Source organism: Pocillopora damicornis, chromosome 2, assembly GCF_964200805.1.
Source record: "Pocillopora damicornis chromosome 2, jaPocDami1.2, whole genome shotgun sequence".
In the NCBI taxonomy this organism is placed as follows: domain Eukaryota; kingdom Metazoa; phylum Cnidaria; class Anthozoa; order Scleractinia; family Pocilloporidae; genus Pocillopora; species Pocillopora damicornis.
Window position 1 is genome coordinate 37802545 of NC_142671.1, and position 18405 is coordinate 37820949.

Here is an 18405-nt window from a genome sequence, read left to right on the forward strand (position 1 = left end):
GCAAACTTAAAATGCATTTTTTTTTTTTTTTGCCTCTGAGTACAGAGTGAGGTACGATCAACTAACTTGGACATGGTTGTGCTCATACTTTAGTTGTACATAACAATTTGAACTTTATTTATCCTTCCATTATCCCATTATTACTTTTGGAAACACTGAGATTTACAAAATAAGTTGTGGTATTGCATATAGCACGGCTGAAATATACACATTTCTTTCAAGTCTGTATTGTTTTTCTTTAAATGATAATTGCCTTACTGTTTGTCAAGAGGGTGGAGGTGAGGGGGAAGGAGGAGTGAGGTAATCACATGGTCAATGCTTTGCTGAGTTTCTGATGACCTAAACTCTAGTGAAGGTTTTCAATTAATAGCTACACATTTCTCCCTTGAAACAATTTCTGTTCAGTCCCAGAAGTCCTAGAACACTATCTATGTACAAAAATAATAATCCTCTGTGACAATTCCTTGTTGTTATTCATTGTATACTGCAACATGAATTTGTCTTCTTTGCCTGTTTGAACAGAGATAAAAAAATTCCCTACGTTGGATAGAAGTGGTATGTTGGTAAGACTGTTTAACATATAATATAAAGGGATATTCTGGGACTTTTTGGTTTGTACTTAAGCAATAACTTAATAGACGGAAACTTATTATCCTAATCCTATTACCAACATAAACAAACTTTTGTCTGTGGTCTCTCCAGGATACTGCTATAAAGCTTAGTTGTTTGCAACTAATTACCCTCAAATTGTTTTGAAGAATAGTTTCTAGTCCAATCATGTGGGACAGCAATGAAGTAACTTAAATTGCGGCTGTTGTTTAAAACTGTTTGGTAAGGCACTAGTAGTTTTGTGAAATGACTCACTGTTTTGTAGAAGGCTTTTGACTGCATGGTTAGTCCTTCAGATTTTTCTACAAGATCATCAAGTTTCTCTCCTCTCTCTAGCACAGCTTCAATTGTGTTGTGCTGTAAATAAATGGATGGCAAATATTAAGGGGATAGTGATGAAATTTCATGAGTTGATTTAGGCAAAATTTACCTACACCTCAACAAGGAAGGGCAATTAAAGTCCAACAGATGTTATGTTGATTTGAAAATGTTGCAGAATCTAATGTAATAATTAATAATGTAATAAGAGTGTCTCATAGTGTATGGCTTTAACTCTATGATAACATTTGATTATGTAGTCTTATCATTCAGGCTCTGGTTGTTCCAGAATGGATATTGCTATCCATTAGATAGTGCAGTACTTTTGTTAACACTTATCATCTGGATAGCATTATCCACCCTTTAAACTACTGGGCCAAGGTGAGTAGTCATTTAGCATAAGCAACTTATTCTTGACAAATACAGAATGACTGCACCCTTTCGAATGAACTTTGAATGATAGGATCTGACCAATCTTACATTAAATAAACCAATTTTAATTAATCTTAAAGACAATAATATTGTGACAAAACTGACCAATCTGTTTTGATGAAATAAACTTGAAACGATTGACTAATAAATCCTTAGTTGAATTCGACTCACTCACTGATACTAACAATAGTCCTTGTTAAGACTACTCACAACTGGATGAACTATACTTTTACACAATTGAAGGAAAAATGTAACAACAGAGGGCTGAGAACAGCTTAAAAGAAGCCATGATCTAGTCATAAGGCAGCAGGCAGATAAGGATCACTTGAAATCTGCACTGGTTGTCTGTTGATAGTAACAATCTTACAACCACATATACTGTATTGAAAATTTTCTTTGACCTACTAAGTTTTTAAACCACAATTCTAGTCCTTACATAAAAGCAAAACATTCCAAATTTCCATGTATTTGTAAGTCACTCCCTCATTTTCTACCCAGAGGTTGTATCACTATGCTTCGTAAGTAAACCCTTGCTATCTCCTTACTACCAATACTAAAATGGCCCCAAAGTTGGAGCAGTCCTTTCAGCAAATTGCCAGTAGTGAAAACAAATTTGTGTGGAGCACTTACTAAAACTATCTTTGTTTCATCCAGTTCTGCCTGTACTTTAGTCATAGCATCAGCTTCTCTTGGATTCTGTAGCAATAATTAAAAAAGATTTTGTCTAATACCACTTCATCGTATTTCAAGTAAGCAAATCAGGCTAGAGAATTTGGTGTTACATCAAGATAACCCCTGCTAGCTGATTACCATGTCTGTTCTCATTACTTGTTAGCAGGATAAAATATTGGAATCACAATGAAAAGTTACAGATTGATTACTTCTGGAAATTAAAAAGTTTTTAATGCATAAATCAAGTGAATCAACATATCTACAAACAAGTTTATATACTTTCCTTTTTCTTTGGTTTGTTTGCAATCAACAATTAATAAATATCATACTTAAGATGAACTTGTGAAGAAAGCCAAGACTCCTCAAGAATTTAGATTATTTAGTTCCCGAGTTTTTTTTTTGTTTTGTTTTTTTTCTTGTTTTCAATCCCCAAAGCCATAGTGTAGAAACTTCTTCTGAAAGAAAAGGATTCCTTTCTTGACATTGGGAATGATTTCCAGCAAAGAAAGTAAACTGACAAAAGACTCACACCTTACAATATGATCTACATGTAACCATTATAAAATCAAGACCTGTGTACCTGATAATCTTGCAGATATTTCTCACATTCTGGCCAGACTATTGTACTAGAAATTGACAAGAGTTAAACATATCAGAAACATCATACAGGATGAAACTTTCCTTTGGGTCTAATTGTGTTCAGTCCCTTGTAAGAAAAACTAAATATTATTAATTATGTTGACCTATGACAAACATTAACTGACTTCCATTTCACAAGGAAGTATTATGGAACCATCCTTCCACACCATATCACTGATCAAAGCCATAAGCATTACAAGAAGATTTATTGTTAAAATACAGCACTGAATGTTTCATTCAATGCAGCATACACTCACTACAATGCCTGAAAATCAAACATATTTAACAAGAACTTACTTTGGTTCAGCTGTTTTCCAAACTGATGGGGATATTTTCTGAGAAAAGTCTTCTAAAACCTTTTAAATTTTGCATTAGAAAATGGAATAAAATGTTAAAACATACAACATTATTATCAGTTGTACATGTAACTAAACACATTACATTGCAGACTACAAACTAAGAATTAAGAACAAATCTGGAGTCTGATGAAAGTGACCAGAAGGTCATTAGCTCTAAGGACTTCTACTATGGCTGCACATTTAAAAAAGAACAAATTTTATTTATATGTTAACATCTTAAGAGGAACAATTTTTTAAGTCCTTAGAGAGTCCCCTGGATGAAGGTTCCACTGTATTCATAAAATAGCAAATTTCCAGTGGATTTCCAGTAACTTAACACTTCTAGGGTAAATTACTAAGAGTCGCTACCGAAAAAAACAGGAATGCAAAAAACCTCCTCCATTGTGCTTCCTTTCAAACAGAGTGCATTTTTAAAATCATTTATATATTTTTTAAAATCATAGAATAGGGAAGCTGAGTAAAAAGAGAATGTCTGAAAGAGTTAACCTATAGAGAGAAAGAGTGCTGAAAATGTTCAGAGGTTATCACTAAGCCAAGCTTTGTGCTGGCTACACATATATACACACTATCAATGTAATACAAACATAACTCCAAACATGTCTCTCCCTACTGACAATGGAACACTTACTTTATTTAACAAGGTAAAAACAACTCTTTGTGGATATTCATTGTCAGAAATAATAACTCCTCCAAGAGAATCTGATCTCACAAAGACGTGACAAATGTACTCTGCAAAAACAAAAGGTACATAAACAAAAAATATCCATAAAAGGCCTGTGTTGGACAACCTGTGTAGGGGCAGTAAAAAGTTTGAAATGTTTTAGTCTAGAGTCCCTTTGATACAGGATATATAAGGGTTATATTATTATTATTATTATTATTACTATTATTATTATTAATCTGTCTAAATAAAAGAATGTATCATTAATTTCATTGTATTAAGGATCCAAAATTTAAGTCAGAGGGAAAACAATCTTCTTTTTTATCATTAAATTCATTGTATTAAGAATCCAAAATGTATGTCGGAGGGAAAACAATGCTCATTTAATTGTTAATAAAAATCATTACAAACCTAGGACTGTGCCAACAAATTTGCTAGCCTTTCAAGAAATTTGTATCAAAGATATACTGAGCTATTAGCCTAGATGAAAAAGGTGTGAGTCAAGACCCATGACAGAAACTGATGTGATCTATGTGTTTTTCTGCCCTCCTCCACACCACTATGCTACATAAAATGTATTAGACAAAGCTTAGTGGTTCACATGGTCAGGAGATTTACTGTTCTGTGCTCAAAATAATCATTATTAAACAAATTATATTATGAAATATGTGGTTATTGTTCATTGTGGTGTAAGATAGGAGATGAACTTTACTCATTTGTCTCACAATGGAGTCACTTTAGATACTGATCAACATCCAAAGTGACTCCATCACAAGACAAACAAATAAAGTTCATCTCCTATTAAACAAATTCTTCATCACCCAAACCCCAAATGCTTATGATTTAACAAAGGTTAGGATTATCCTCTCTGATTAATCTTAACCTACCATTTTCTTTCACCGAGGCTCTCTCGTTAGTTCTTGTTCTTTCCACAAGTATTTGGCCAGTAAACTGCATAAATTCTTTCACACTGAAAAATCAAGTGCATAGTGTGTGTACTTTGAATTCACCTTAATTTTCCAGCACAACCTTTACTGAGCTGACACTCAAGGGACTCTTGAAAAAAAACTGAGTATAATTATCCAGCATAATACTTTAAATCTAAAAAATTGTAAGATATACTAGTCCATCTTAGGTATATTTGGTAAAGGAGGTGTAGGCAAATTTGAACTGTGACATATTAACTTTAAGGGTAACAGAAAGTTTAGTATTGATTCAAGAATCAGTCAATGTTCCTTTCTCCCAAGAGGGGAGAGGAGGCTCCATGTACCAAGAGTAGGACAGTCACAATACCAGTGTACTATTTTAAAAAATTAAGTCATTCTGCCTAAAAATGATTACAATGTGTTTAACTACAGTTATTAGTCTCAAGAAATCGCTCATTTTTTGATCATGATGCTAAAAAATACAAATCGTCAGACCAAGGAACTCTATACTTCCCAGATTTGTTAATTGAAAAGAGATCAGTTCACACGTTTCAAAAATGATTTCCTGGTCACTGATCCATATAAAATTTCATGTAAACCACTACAAGCATGTTTTCACGGTTCTACCTTGCCTGATCAAAGCAAATTAGCTACTTGTACTGAGTCAGGCTCGTCTGATTTAAAAATAGTTTGATAGATTACGAAAAAAATAAAACAAATAACTACGAAAGAATAATGATTAAACAGAAAGACGCAAGGAGAAAAGTCTAGGTTTTATTGGTGTAACTTCTGATGCACACATATGAAATTGGAAATTCTTTCGAATACAGCCTTCAGAGGATAACTTATGAAAATAAAACCTACCTTGAACGCTGAAAATATCCAAAGGATTGAAGATCGTATGCTGAAACTAATGTTTTTGACTTAATATCTTTACGAACAACACTTAATGCGTATAATTTCATCCTGGAATCCTCCTCTAGTGACAGGCAAACTCAGTCTATTGCTAATTTCTCCGATTTTTCTCGTTCACGAAGGAACTACTGTGTAACCTCGCCGTTTGAGAGGTTTGGAAGTGACGTCACCACTCTAGACAATTACTCGCTGCTCGGTTCCCCTTTTCACAACAGCTTCACAGATTGTAAGGAAGCTATTTCCTCTGCAGTGACACGTTTTCAAACACATGGAAACGAATGAGTCACAAATGTTCTCAGTCTTATGGGAAAATCCAGGGCCACTAATTCATCACTTCAATTACTGTTGTGTGTTACCCTCTTTAAATAAAGTTGTTATTACTGTTATTATTATAATTATTATTACAATTATTATTATTATTATACGGTGGATCATGCCATGGTGTGCAGACGAGGAGGATTCATCATCCAGAGGCATAACAAGCTGTGTGATCTTGAGGCCGATTTGCTAAACACTGTTTGCCACGATGCGCAAGTGGAACCCGTTCTCCAGGAGATAACGGGAGAAGTGCTGACGAGGGGTACGAACCCAACACCGGATGCCTGATTGGATATTCACGCTCGTGGGTTTTGGGATGGGCAATGCTCTGCCTTTTTCGACGTAAGGGTTTTTCACCCAAACGCAGAGTCTTACAAAGATCTCACCATTCAGCAGATTTATCGCAAACATGAAGATGAGAAGAAGAGGCTATACGCGAACAGGGTTTTGGAAGTTGAACGAGGGACTTTTACACCTTTACTCTTCACTAATTCACTACCACCGGAGGCATGGCGGACGAATGCAAGCGTTTCCACAGTAGATTAGCGGAACTCATATCTATTAAGAAAGGAGAGGAGTACAGCACAACGACTTCATGGATACGTTCAAAAGTGTCCTTCGCTCTACTAAGCTCCGCCTTACTTTGCCTAAGAGGTTCACGCACCACTAAGCGTGTTCCTCTGAACATTGAACATTGTGACTTTGAGATCGAAAAAGAACAAGCAGGATTTAGAGAATAGTTTTTGTTTTTGTTTTTTTGTTTTTTTTTTTAGAATATTTTTAGATTTTTTAATATATAAGATGGATGTTTTTTCATCTTCAAATAAGATTTTCCATGATATTTCCCTTGAGCTAGGTTGAACTTGGAAGTAGTTAAGGATAGGATTAGGAAATAACAGATTGTAGTCGATAGAATGTAATCATTAGAATGAAATAACTATGTGAAATGAGACCTTAACATATTTTAAATTAATCAAGTTTATATTAAAAAAAATTATTATTATTATTAGGTTACTACTTTTTAAAAAATATTATTATTGTTGTTGTTATTATTATTATTATTATTATTATTATTATTATAATTACATTGGTAGAGTATTTAAGGTCAAGATTAAATTTGTCTGGAACTTGTAATGGGCAGGTCGGTATGACGAGTGACAAGAGTACAATCAGTTTGAATGAAGACGACCACGAAGCTTGAGGGTCTTTTTTACTGATACCGACTTCAGATCTCAACAAGTAACAGTCCCATTTTCATTTGACAACAAGCGGTCTTTTTGAGATAAATAAAATTCATTTTTCTTTAACAAACTTTTCGTTTTTAAAAATTTGATATCTGTCTGTATCGTATAGAGGAATAGTTTCTATTTTAAACTTCAATACCTCGATGTTTTGGTAATGTTTTCATTGACGTATTTTTAGTGATGATAAAATAGTTCGGATAACACCGCACATTCCTTGGTTTGACGAAGGTTATGATTGCGTGACCATGAAGGCCAGAGTTCTTCAAGGGTGACAAACTAATCACGCACCTAGACAAGGCTCTTGAAGCTTACACTGTTTCAATTTCTTATGGAAAGCCTCGAAGAAATTCCATTCGCACTTCTTACAGTCGTATGACCGTTGACATCTTAGCTTCCACTCTACATAAAAGAATGGGCACTGTCAGCTTGCTTCAGTTACATTGCCCTTGCGATAAATATGGTCGGGCCAAAAGACTGACAACAGTCATTCGTATGTAGTAAAGTAGATCAGCTTGAGAAGTTTACTACAAGTTCATAAAAATTATTGCAACTAAATGGCCGAGAAAACAGAGACAAGTTCCTGGTAACACTTACAGGACATGAGTTTAAATTAAAATAATTTTTTTTATTGCTTATTCAATGATTCAAATTTTATGTAACATCATATTAGTGATACAAATTCAAAAATGCAGGACTTAATTATATATTACAATGTCTCTTAAAACAACAATAACAATATATTGAGATCTACGCGCGCTCTCTGTACACATATCATAATTCAACATTAAGTCTCTTTTTTTGTCTCTCCTAACAGGCTATCAACTGTGTCTGGTCACATGACCAAAATCTCCTTTAAAAAGGAACAACAGATCACCCAGATCCCTTACAGTGATGTAATTTCTGACGTCACGAACAGTTCTTGGGTTGATTTTACAACTATCTGTTTCTTCTGCGTTTGTCAGAGGGTGTTCCACGTTTTCTTCGTCGTTTGCACAGACAAATACCTACAATGAGCGACAGGAAACTTTCAGGTTAAGTGGTTTTAAATGCGTTGCACATTGAATGTTTGGTGAGCTCCCTTAGGTGTGTGTAGAATAAAGAGATTAGAACATCTTAATATAATAAAATATATGTTAGGTGACTGGAACTTTGGCTGAACGCATTCATAACTTAATAACTTCCTAAACACCGAACTTCTTAAATTTAAACTTATCAAAGAATATTTATGCTGCCTTACGCTGGAGTAGTATTGTGTTCACCCTAGCATTGCAAGGAAATATATTATATTTCTATCACAGAGCAAAAACTTACCCTTAAAGAATCTTTGATTTGTTCATTCAGTCTCTCCTGTAAGTCTTCAGACGGTGGCGGTTTTGGAGGTGAAATGCCATTACTCCGAAGCTTTTAGAAAAAAAAATTGGAAAAAGTATGGATATAGGTAAGACAAGATTAATCAAATGAGAAAAGGAGTAAATCACACTGATTGCTTAAGGGGGTAAGTTTCTAAAGAAGCGTCGGTGGGAGAGTATAACAGGGTAATTGAGTATTATCAGCTGAGTTGATAATTTAAATTGGCCATCGTAGAGCGAATGACGAAGGGCTGACGCTCGAAACTCTTTATGGTGGCCAATTTATGTTAGCAACTCAGTTGATAATATTACATCACACTGATTAGTAATCTATCAAAACAGAATGAAGCAAATAAGGGCACAACATTTGCTGGAAAAATAATAAAGGAAATTTTCTTACCACTCTAATCATGACTGGTGTGATGGCATTAAGCCAATGTTCCAAGTCATTGCTCAGTAGCTGCACATTTTCATCCAGCACACTACCAGTCACCAGTTTAATGGCTGCCTTAAACATCTGGAACAAGTTAAGGTCTTCCTCCATTTTTTGCACATCAGTCTTGTCTAATTGTGCCTGTAGAAAAGATAAATAGTTTGAAAAGACTCATTAATTACAAGCGCAGATGATTTGTTTATAGAGGGGTTCAAGTTTAACAGGCGTGGGTGAAAATCGACAGCCGCTCTCTTTTGTTTTGGATACTTAATCTGACGGGCCATCTCTATAGGAGTAAAACTGTTAATTATATTCCTTACAACAAGTTTTAAGTTTTTTTCTACCAAGTCGTTCGTTTATACATCTTTCAAACTTTCCCTTCAACAAGCGAAACCGAAACCGATATAGGGAAATGAATGACGCATGCTAGTTAGGTCACGTAAGGGAATCTCCCGTCCGAAATCAGTTCCGTCACGTTTGACGGTTGGAGCGTCATGTATGGCGAAAAACACGACGTAAAAAACTTTAATCAAATGATACCTGCACCTACCCTTTCGAATAAGACTTGGGCAAGTTCATCCAATTGAATCATTTCAACCTTACCAGAGTCAAGTCTATGTTGCTCTAGTGTTTGCTCCTGAAAGAAAACAAAATGTTGAACCAATTTATTATTGATTGTAATTAAAACAGTAACTGTCCGATAAAAGGTGAACTCCACAGCGAAAACATCACATGTGTCAGTTTCTTAAAAATAAACCAACTGAAAGTTGACTATTTTTAGAGAAGATAATTTGGTCAGTTTTATCAATGTATCTTGGCATCCGTAAAGGGTTTCTAAAGCTAATATAGAATGCTTCCAACGTCAGCCGTTCGTAAGAGCCAATTTTGAAAGGATCATGTTTATCAAATTGCATGTGAAATTTTCTCAAGGCATACAAAAACTAATCCCATCGAAAAAACCACAAACTCATTCTGCCCTACTGCTATGACAAAATACAACTTTAAATATTTTAATTCAAAACATGAACCGTACTCACAGTCTAATGCAAATGTAATAAGCTGAATTTCACGACTATTCAATGTTATCTCTTACCAGAGCCTCTTGGCATTTCTGCTGAAATTCATCCAGTTTTTCCATCGCAAGTCGTAATTTCTTAATTTCGTCTTCAGATAAAACGAGTTTCTTCTCCTCATCCATGGAAGTTGAAAGAACTTCCGAACATTCAAAGGTCAATTCTTCCTTAATGTAGTTCATGTTGCGTTGTAAGATTCAGTTTGCAAAAGCTTAACGTGCCTCAACTATATATAAAACAATTTGATAAGAAAGGGAAAAAACCCGTTGAAATCACGTGAGTACTTCACATTTCATTATATCTTTCCCCGAAATAACTAATGAAAAGACAACTCGAGTTCTGTAACGGAAATTTCATTTTCGACGAGTGCTTCACTGTTCCTTTTAAAAAAGTAATGACGACTCAGTTGAAATTCCTTCGGTTTCCGGACATCTCGCGGACGTATTTGAATTAAATATAAGTCGAGATCAGACATTGCGTTTCTAACTAAAGCAGTAATGGATATTACATTTCAAGTTCCTTTCGGTTTCAATACGAGTCCAAGGTAATGCTTCATTTAATTGTCGATCAAATGAGTAGTTTACTAACTATAAAAACAATAAAGTCCAAGGTAATGCTTCATTTAATTGTCGATCAAATGATTTAGTCTACTAGCAAAAAAAAAATGAAGTCCAGGGTAATGCTTCATTTAATTATCAATCAAATAATGAATTAGTTTACTAACTATAAAAACAATAACGCTGGGAATTTTCCCGGAATGACCGAGGCCTTAAGTAATCTCCTTACTGAGGTTTATCAAGACACTTGATATGTTTGAATCTTTGAAATACATGTAATTCTAGGAATACAAAGTCACGTTTGAAAATATCTTTTACTTCCTTTTGCCAGAAACCATCGGTTGTTGTCTGATCTGTCCACAATTCCGTATCAAAGTCGTTAAAGACGTGTTCACGTCATCTCCAGACTATTAGAGTTATTTTTAAAACGAAAAATACGAATCGATCAAGGTTACTGTTGAGTTATTCCTCGCTATGCAGGGGTGGGGTGGGGGTTGTGAGTTGTGATTCGTTTTCCAACTCTCTTCACATCCTTAAAAATGTCACAATTCACGACTTGAGTGATAAAAAATTCTCTCGCCATATCAAGAGAATCCATAACGACTAACAGACATTGCTTTTCTAACTAAAGCATTTAGTCGATAACGACTAACTATCGATCAACATCACTAATATCAATATGTCTCTTCATTTTTACATTATTTTTGTAAACAAATGGACGGCTCACAATCAAAGATATGGAAGTGTTACATCAACTCACACCAGCACACACCCTCCCAATAAATAGTACTCTACATCAATAATTTAACTTTCTGCAACACTCATACTGCTACAGATGTTTTGACTTCCAATTCTTACAGAGAGTTTCAGGTTCAACTGAAACCGGCGCTCTAGTTATGATTTCTAAGAATTTTCTTTTTTTAACCAAAGCCGGCAGATGTCGCTCATGTGATAGAAATCATAGACAGGAACTTGCTTTAAAACCACATATGAAAAAAACAAACTGTAACATCTGTGTCACAGATTAAAAATAATCTATTTTCAGTTCTTACTTTGCAATCCAGCTGAACGGAAAGTGATTTGGAAATATTGCTCGCCAATAACATTGCGTTGAAAAGTCACACGACAACATTGCTTGGTTGAAAATAACTTGTAATAATTTATCTGTCACGATCAGCTTTACACCATTTTTTGTAACCCATAATATTCATTAAGCCACCACAAACGTCCTCAACACCTTTGATGAGCTCTTCAGGAGCTTCTCTCTTCCATTTGCTAATAGCAGTTGAAGCATTCTTGAACAGTGAATACGGGTTCTTTTCACCCTTCCTTCTCCTGTGATCATTTATCCATTTATCCACGCTCACTGACCAATCAAGTCCAACGAATTTGTATATTTCTCGTGCAACATTTGAGGTATCGATTGCAAGATCTTCGAAGCGTATTACTTTGAAGCGGTTTCTAAGCCAGGGCGTGGGAGACAACAAGCCAATCAGCACATTTTTTTTTACTGAATCACAAATCCTGTGGACATTTGAACGAAATTCCGCATTTGAGTGGCCCTGTATCCAATTCAACTTTACCCAAGAAAACACCACAGCTCTAGGATCGCGAACCAAGCAGATGAATTTCACATCGTATTTGTTCTGTTGGACGAAATGTTCCTGAAAGCTCTTTAGCGAGTTGTTTGGTAATCGTCCACTCAAAATCTTGATAACAGAATACTTATAAGAATTACAAACCTGACCAAGCAAAGAGTTTGTCAATGGTGCACACTTTCCAGAGGTTTTTTTACCGGGGCATAATTTATCACTAGTGAGGGCTTGGCTGTGACGACGGAAAGAACTGGTAGAAATGTCTGATAAAACTGCATTGGTGATATTACTAAAGTCACAACTCAAAATACTGTCGACTAAATGAAAACAAGTATCTTTGTATGAAATTGGCTCCTTTTCCATAAACACGTTCACATTCAAAACATTGCCGACATGAAATAGAGGTTCGAACCAGTACATGACTTGAGGATGACAGTTGAAAATTCCTCCAAGGAACGAAGACCCCCCCCTCCCTTGACTTAAAATAACAACATTTTTCCTCCTGGGACAAATTCCGAGTTCTCGATTTAATTCACTGTTTTCCTCGCTCCGTATTGGTTTGGAGTGAAACCTAAGTTCTTGATGTGATTTTCGTTTGTGATCAGGTAGCGATTTTGTTTCAAAATGATAATGCGGACGAAGTTTCTTCAGGCTTTTGCCACTTTCTTCAGAAATCAAATCCACGGTTGCCTCCCACACATTACTGTTAAACAGGATGTATAAAATCAGCAAACACATTGAAATAAAGATACAGCATCTGAAATAGAACCAGTGATTTCTCATGATGAAATCAACTCTTGACAGGCCAGGAATCAAAGCGACCGGGTATAATAAATTGAGATCTTTCTGCTTGTATTACATTTCGTTCAGTTCGTTGTTTGTGAACCTAAAAAAAGCAAGAGAAATTTTTTTTGATATAGACTTCGAATTCGTTTAAAAGAAACCGCCTGAAGTCTCTAGGACGAGTATTCGCCGGCATTAGTGAGTGAAATATTGACATATGTATTAAAATGGTAAACGCACGCACGTTACAAATCTGACTGCGTGGTATCAGTCTAGAAACCAGTAAATACTCTTATTTTAACAACAAAAAAATTGAAATAGATTCAAATCTCCGGCTTCACTCCTTAGAGTTTAAGACCGCATATGATGGCGAGAATTTTCAATGACTGTCAGGCGTCAGTTAGTCGGTGTCAGTCCGAAAGATAATCCTTCATTGTCAATGCACAGATCATCGACAGTTTGTGGCAGTAAATCAAAACATTTTAGTAATCCTTCCACAGAAAACTTGATTGTTCACTGACCTTCAATCCCTGTATATCTTTGCAACAATGGATTTGGCAAAAGTGTGAGTCACGTTGATATGGTTTTTTTCAATGACTTCAATGAGTTGATGTTGTTCCCCAAAAGAGTAAAGATACTACGTATAAAATTGCACAATTTTATAAAAATGACAAAAAAAGTAAAAGAAAGCTGTGAATCACGTTGCTAGAGAACGTTGTTTTAAACGACTGCAATGTGCTGTCAATGTTCCACAAAGCCAATCGCATAATAAATAATCTAAACCAAAGTGCTACCATAACACTTTCACTCGTACTAATACAAGTTTTTTAATAAAACTGCCCTATATAATGTAAATGTAAAAGTATTTAGTGTCGTCACTGGTCAATGTGATCATCCGGTGACTGAATTAGACTGGATCTTTAGGTAAATTCTTATGTACATGACCTGGGACTATTCGGTGGAAAGACAAAAATGGAAAAAGCTCTTAAGTACTGAGACAGAGATTGAAACGGTTATAGAAGACTTCACAAAAAAAAAGATGTTTTCTTATCTATGCACCAATGGCAACATATCTTAAGGTTTAATTCAGAGATGTTAACAACAGTTACAGAAAAACTGAACAGGTTTTATTTGTATCATTTGTACCCTTCTTCTAAGAAAGTAACTAGGTGTGCATAGAGTTGCTTATTTACTTTGCGCTTATCAAAGGATGGCTGTTTATTAAAGCTTAAAAGCTGTTTAGATACCTAAAATTCTTCACTCACCGAATAAGAAAAACTTTCGAACATTAACATGGAGCTATGTTACCGAACTAGTCACCAAAGCTACAAATCGTTTACTTCAGCCTGTGAACCTTGTGGTTTTGAGGCTTTGAAGCCTGCTGATTTCGGCGGCGGCTTCAAAGCTCATACAGAACTTTCAGCTGCGCAAACTAAGTTTGCATTTCCATATGAATTTGACAGATGCGTACTGAATAACAATTGCAAGTTTGTCTTTCGTTATTCTAGATAACCGACACGAAATAACTTGCGAGCAACTCAGTTGGTTCTTGTTCTGTCAGTGAAAGACAATCTCCAGTGGTTATAACACAGGTAGGCAAGATATAAAGAGGCTCTTGGTTTTTGCGCTTAGCGCTGTCCAATCTATTATGCTATTTTTTTCCTTGAAAAATTCCAGATCAGCCGCCAAAGTTCTCGTTCGTCTAAAATATAATTCGACTTTATCAAGTCGCCTAAAGACCGAACATTATAATTTCTCCTTTTGATTTAAGAGATGAGGTCAATTGAACTTGAGGACTGAAAAACAATACAACTCATTGTGTTAAACATGGCTTGAATTAATCGCCATTCGTTGAGAAACTCTCTTAGAAATGTAGTTATCTAAAAAATGTAAGGCAAAGAGCATGTTTGCTGAGCTTGATCCGTCCACTCATACACTCTAATGTATTCGTTGAACCTTTTTTTACAATCGCTGGTAGTGCCCGCGGGCGCCATTAAGCGAGTCCTGTGTTGTTATTGGCCTCCCGAGCGGGCAAGAAGGGTTCGACCCTGCGTAATTACTTGGAGCGGAAACACAAAGTTCGTAATGTGTGGACAATGTCAGCGATGGAGTTACAAAAAGCGACTGAAAAAAGTCAAAACAAAGAAAAACTTAAAAGACTGTTGTTTGGTCTCTCCAACGGGGAATAAATGGCGTTGTGTGACGAGATCACTGCAAAGGAGACAACAATATGGCACCGATGCAATTATTTAGACAATAGAGACAATAGACCACAAAATACCTGTGTGAGTTTAGATAAATTAGGTTTCTTTTCTTTCTCCTAGGGAGAAGCAATGCGATATTTTCGTTCTTTTGAAAGTTATGCTCTTTTTCTGTTGTCGGAGGTCATATCAACATGAAGTATCACCCTTATTGAGCAAAGCCACTGATCAAAGTTGAAGCCGATATATTGACTTATTAGTTAGAGTTATTCAGTGTGCAATTAGTTTAAAAGCTTCAGCACACGAGGACATCCAACAATTTTGTTCTTAACTGCTCTTTGGTTTTTTCAATCATTCGTGTCTTTCAGAGTTAGCTTTGCTACGACGACATCATGTGTTACTACACATGACTTCGCCGGGTCAGTTATTGTTTTATGACCCTATCAAGTGTTTACGTTTTAAATCAATCGTAAGAAATGTATGCGACGAGGACTACTGACCACTTCAAATGCACTAGTTGACTATCACATATGTCATCTGTAACAGCATAGTAAACGGTCGACTGCATAAAATATCAACTCATTCTAATAAAAATTAAATTTTAAAGTTGCGGTGGATTCTCCGGTACGTACCTTAAAATTGTTAGCTTGATTGTTAGCCAAACCTTATGTTTATTTACGTCCTACAATTGTTGAAGAAATAAAAAAAGAAGTAAACACCGATTGAAATAGTAATCAGTAGAGACTGCATGCTACAGTATCGTGTTTTTCTCCGCAGCTATCATCGCACTTGACAATATTACAAACCGAACACAAAGTTGACGCCTGAGTTCGCCATGAAGAATAACTTGGTGTTGGTGACACTAAGCGTCCTTGCGTCACTGTTTGTTTTTTACACCCTAGTTCTTCTGTCATCATGGAAGTTGATTCCGCGTTTAAATCCATATACGAATATCGGTCCGGCAAAAAGGCAAACGATTTTGCAGGGATTTGACAAAGAACCACCACAACAACCAAAAACAGAAAGAAAAAAATTATTCACCAGGCTTGATATCAAGAAATCAACTAAACCATCTGTTGAAGCTAGGACACTCCACAAGAGGACTCCCCGATCTAATCTCATTATATTGAGCCCAGGCAGAGGAGGATCTTCATTCTTAGGAGGAGTATTTGATGCTAATCCTGATATCATGTATTGGTTTGAGCCGCTACACACTTTATCCCGCGGCATATATGAACTCCATTTGTACAAAGACAAAGAGAGAAAAATTCAGTACAGCAAAACTGCTATCAACCTAATCAATAGCTTTTTCAACTGCAGTTTCACTCAGATCCCTAAAGACATTATGTCTGCATTATCTAAGAGCATATTTCGGATGCGAAGTACGTCACTGAGCAGTAGGCATTTGTGTCCTACAAAAAACAAAACGAAAAAATGTCTACCTTACTCAGTGAAACTACTTGGCAATATTTGTAACTCTTCCAGACATACTGTTCTCAAGATCTTGACGTCCCGTTTGCCGAAAAATACACTTGAAAGTTTCCAAGGAATTTTTCAGAAACAGAAATATAAAATCAAACTTACTCACTTAGTACGGGATCCTAGAGCTGTGATTTATTCTATGCTTAATTCAGTGCAATGGATAAATATATCGAGCTTGTTAAATCAAAGTTTCCATGACGTTATTCATGGAGTTTGTAACTCCATTGAAAAAAACATAAAACTCGGTTTGTTTTCTCCCCCGTCATGGCTAAAAAATCGCTTTCAAGTGGTACGTTACGAAGATTTTGTTGTTAATACAACAAAAATTGCTAAGGATCTCTATAAATTTGCAGGATTTGATTGGTCGGTAAGTGTTGATAAATGGATTGAAAAACATCAGAAAAAACCGCACAAAAATAATGAAAGGGATCCTTATTCACTTTATAGAAACGCTTCACTTGTTATGAACAAATGGAAAAAAGCTCCACTCAGCTTAATTACAGCAGTAGAACAAGTCTGTGGTAATTTAATGGACATGCTTGGCTACGAAAGAATGATTAAATCAGAAGAAAAAAACTCTATTAATCGAAGCTCACTTGTAATAACCTGAATAAAAATAAAATGACATTTGGTTGTTTATTAAAATCGACTGGGCTGGTATTTTAAAGTGTGGTTCTCACTCTCCTGTGACGTACAAACAACAAACTGAAATTTGAAGGGAACCTTTACAATGATTCGGATTCTCAACGGTCTTAGACAGCAGAAAGGTTCACGATAAAGCTGTTGATTTCCTTCAGAATTTCAATCAACCGACGTATTTTTGTCCCTGAACCATTTGAAATAAGAAAATTAGTCTTAAGAAATGAAGAAACTCGGAGTCAGTGGTAAAACCTCAATATCATGTGAAATGAGGGCAGTAAAGATCATTCAGTTGGTAAGTTACAACCTTCTACGGCTTGACAGAGGGAAATTTCCACTGTAAATACAGTAAATAATAAGACAAATAAGAACAGGACTAAATCGTGAAAAAATAACAGAGACTCCTTCCCTTGATCACCCACATGGTAAACTTGACGTCATCCTTCCAAATGCCGCTTGGTTTCCTAAAGGATATCGCGCTTTTAAAATGACGACTTGCAATTATTATTTCTGGAGGCTTCCCGCGAGTGCACCGCTTAACAACTCCAGGTGTTTGAATAATCAAGATCCTGATGAAAAAGATCATTAACTGAGCACAAATATATCGTCCTCGACGCGTGTCACCCTCGGAGTAGCTGCATCCAATATGATGAGCATCATACGACTTTGAAGCTCATAATGCATCTGATTTTCATGGCCTTTAGCCGGCTCCAGAGTTACCCTACGACATCACTGTAACCCTTTAATCCCTAAGAGTGACCAGCATCTAATTTCTCCTCACAGTACCCCCCCCCGAATCACACATTAAAGCCACGAGAATAAAGGAAATGATCAACAACCAAAGAAACTCTCGATCGTTGAGCAGATTCTCCTCGTCAGAAATAAAAGAATACAGTATGGGGGTTATGCATATTGATGTTAGGGTGCTAAGGGTTAAAGGCGTATTCTACTTTAAATCATAAAAATAATGTTGTTGAGTAACAAGAAATAACCTAATCAAATGTGATACCTTTTCTCTCTGGATACATTCCTATCTACATATAAATAACATCAAAAAAGGTATTCCTTTGTAAGTATTCCCGCCAATATGCAGCCATTTCTTCTTTGACTTGTTGCTTCAATATACTCTTACTCACAAAGCCGTTAAATTAACAAATGGATTCCAAGTTGCCGTGCGTCTGTTCAGTAACAGATCACAGA

General features: G+C 35.8%; 4 protein-coding genes and 1 pseudogene across 5 annotated transcripts; 2 read left to right on the forward strand and 3 right to left on the reverse strand.

The window, feature by feature from the left end:
* Positions 1-76: 76 nt before the first annotated feature.
* LOC113684068 (synaptobrevin homolog YKT6) lies at positions 77-5678 on the reverse strand. The gene is made up of 8 exons (XM_027201372.2): positions 5481-5678; positions 4578-4660; positions 3658-3758; positions 2968-3026; positions 2612-2657; positions 1990-2055; positions 865-966; positions 77-510 (listed from the first exon to the last, which is right to left on the reverse strand). The coding sequence occupies exons 1-8, from the start codon at positions 5579-5581 to the stop codon at positions 475-477; spliced, it is 594 nt and encodes a 197-aa protein (XP_027057173.2). The 5' UTR covers positions 5582-5678; the 3' UTR covers positions 77-474.
* A 185-nt stretch (positions 5679-5863) lies between these two features.
* LOC149051172 (uncharacterized) lies at positions 5864-6721 on the forward strand (annotated as a pseudogene).
* A 976-nt stretch (positions 6722-7697) lies between these two features.
* LOC113684122 (uncharacterized) lies at positions 7698-12388 on the reverse strand. The gene is made up of 5 exons (XM_027201459.2): positions 9969-12388; positions 9426-9512; positions 8843-9016; positions 8405-8494; positions 7698-8097 (listed from the first exon to the last, which is right to left on the reverse strand). Exons 1-5 carry the CDS (start codon positions 10128-10130, stop codon positions 7912-7914), a joined length of 699 nt encoding a protein of 232 aa, XP_027057260.2. The 5' UTR covers positions 10131-12388; the 3' UTR covers positions 7698-7911.
* Positions 10553-13533, reverse strand: LOC113684040 (carbohydrate sulfotransferase 3). Its single transcript, XM_027201338.2, has 2 exons — positions 13405-13533; positions 10553-12986 (listed from the first exon to the last, which is right to left on the reverse strand). Exon 2 carries the CDS (start codon positions 12881-12883, stop codon positions 11666-11668), a length of 1218 nt encoding a protein of 405 aa, XP_027057139.2. The 5' UTR covers positions 12884-12986; positions 13405-13533; the 3' UTR covers positions 10553-11665.
* An 804-nt stretch (positions 13534-14337) lies between these two features.
* LOC113684046 (carbohydrate sulfotransferase 3-like) lies at positions 14338-17211 on the forward strand. Of its 2 annotated transcripts, none has more exons than XM_027201344.2 (2): positions 14338-14475; positions 15862-17211. In XM_027201344.2, the coding sequence occupies exon 2, from the start codon at positions 15920-15922 to the stop codon at positions 17174-17176; it is 1257 nt and encodes a 418-aa protein (XP_027057145.2). In that variant the 5' UTR covers positions 14338-14475; positions 15862-15919; the 3' UTR covers positions 17177-17211. The 2 variants fall into 2 exon arrangements, 1 of the variants encoding a protein (XP_027057145.2); XR_016183527.1 differs by lacking the exon at positions 15862-17211 and adding an exon at positions 14862-15818 and having other exon boundaries at positions 14344-14475.
* Positions 17212-18405: the final 1194 nt, after the last annotated feature.

Bases quoted from the DNA above. Each gene is read 5' to 3' on its own strand.
- LOC113684068 (XM_027201372.2), bottom strand. From the start codon at position 5,581: ATGAAATTATACGCATTAAGTGTTGTTCGTAAAGATATTAAGTCAAAA. The intron at 4,661-5,480 runs GTAGGTTTTATT...TTGATTTTTCAG, and splicing joins GGATATTTTCAGCGTTCAAG to TGTGAAAGAATTTATGCAGT. The intron at 3,027-3,657 runs GTAAGTGTTCCA...AAAATTTAAAAG, and splicing joins TTTTTACCTTGTTAAATAAA to GTTTTAGAAGACTTTTCTCA.
- LOC113684122 (XM_027201459.2), bottom strand. From the start codon at position 10,130: ATGAACTACATTAAGGAAGAATTGACCTTTGAATGTTCGGAAGTTCTT. The intron at 8,495-8,842 runs GTAAGAAAATTT...TTTTTCTAAAAG, and splicing joins CACCAGTCATGATTAGAGTG to CTTCGGAGTAATGGCATTTC. The intron at 8,098-8,404 runs GTAAGTTTTTGC...CGCTCATTGTAG, and splicing joins AAATCAAAGATTCTTTAAGG to GTATTTGTCTGTGCAAACGA.
- LOC113684040 (XM_027201338.2), bottom strand. From the start codon at position 12,883: ATGAGAAATCACTGGTTCTATTTCAGATGCTGTATCTTTATTTCAATG.
- LOC113684046 (XM_027201344.2), top strand. From the start codon at position 15,920: ATGAAGAATAACTTGGTGTTGGTGACACTAAGCGTCCTTGCGTCACTG.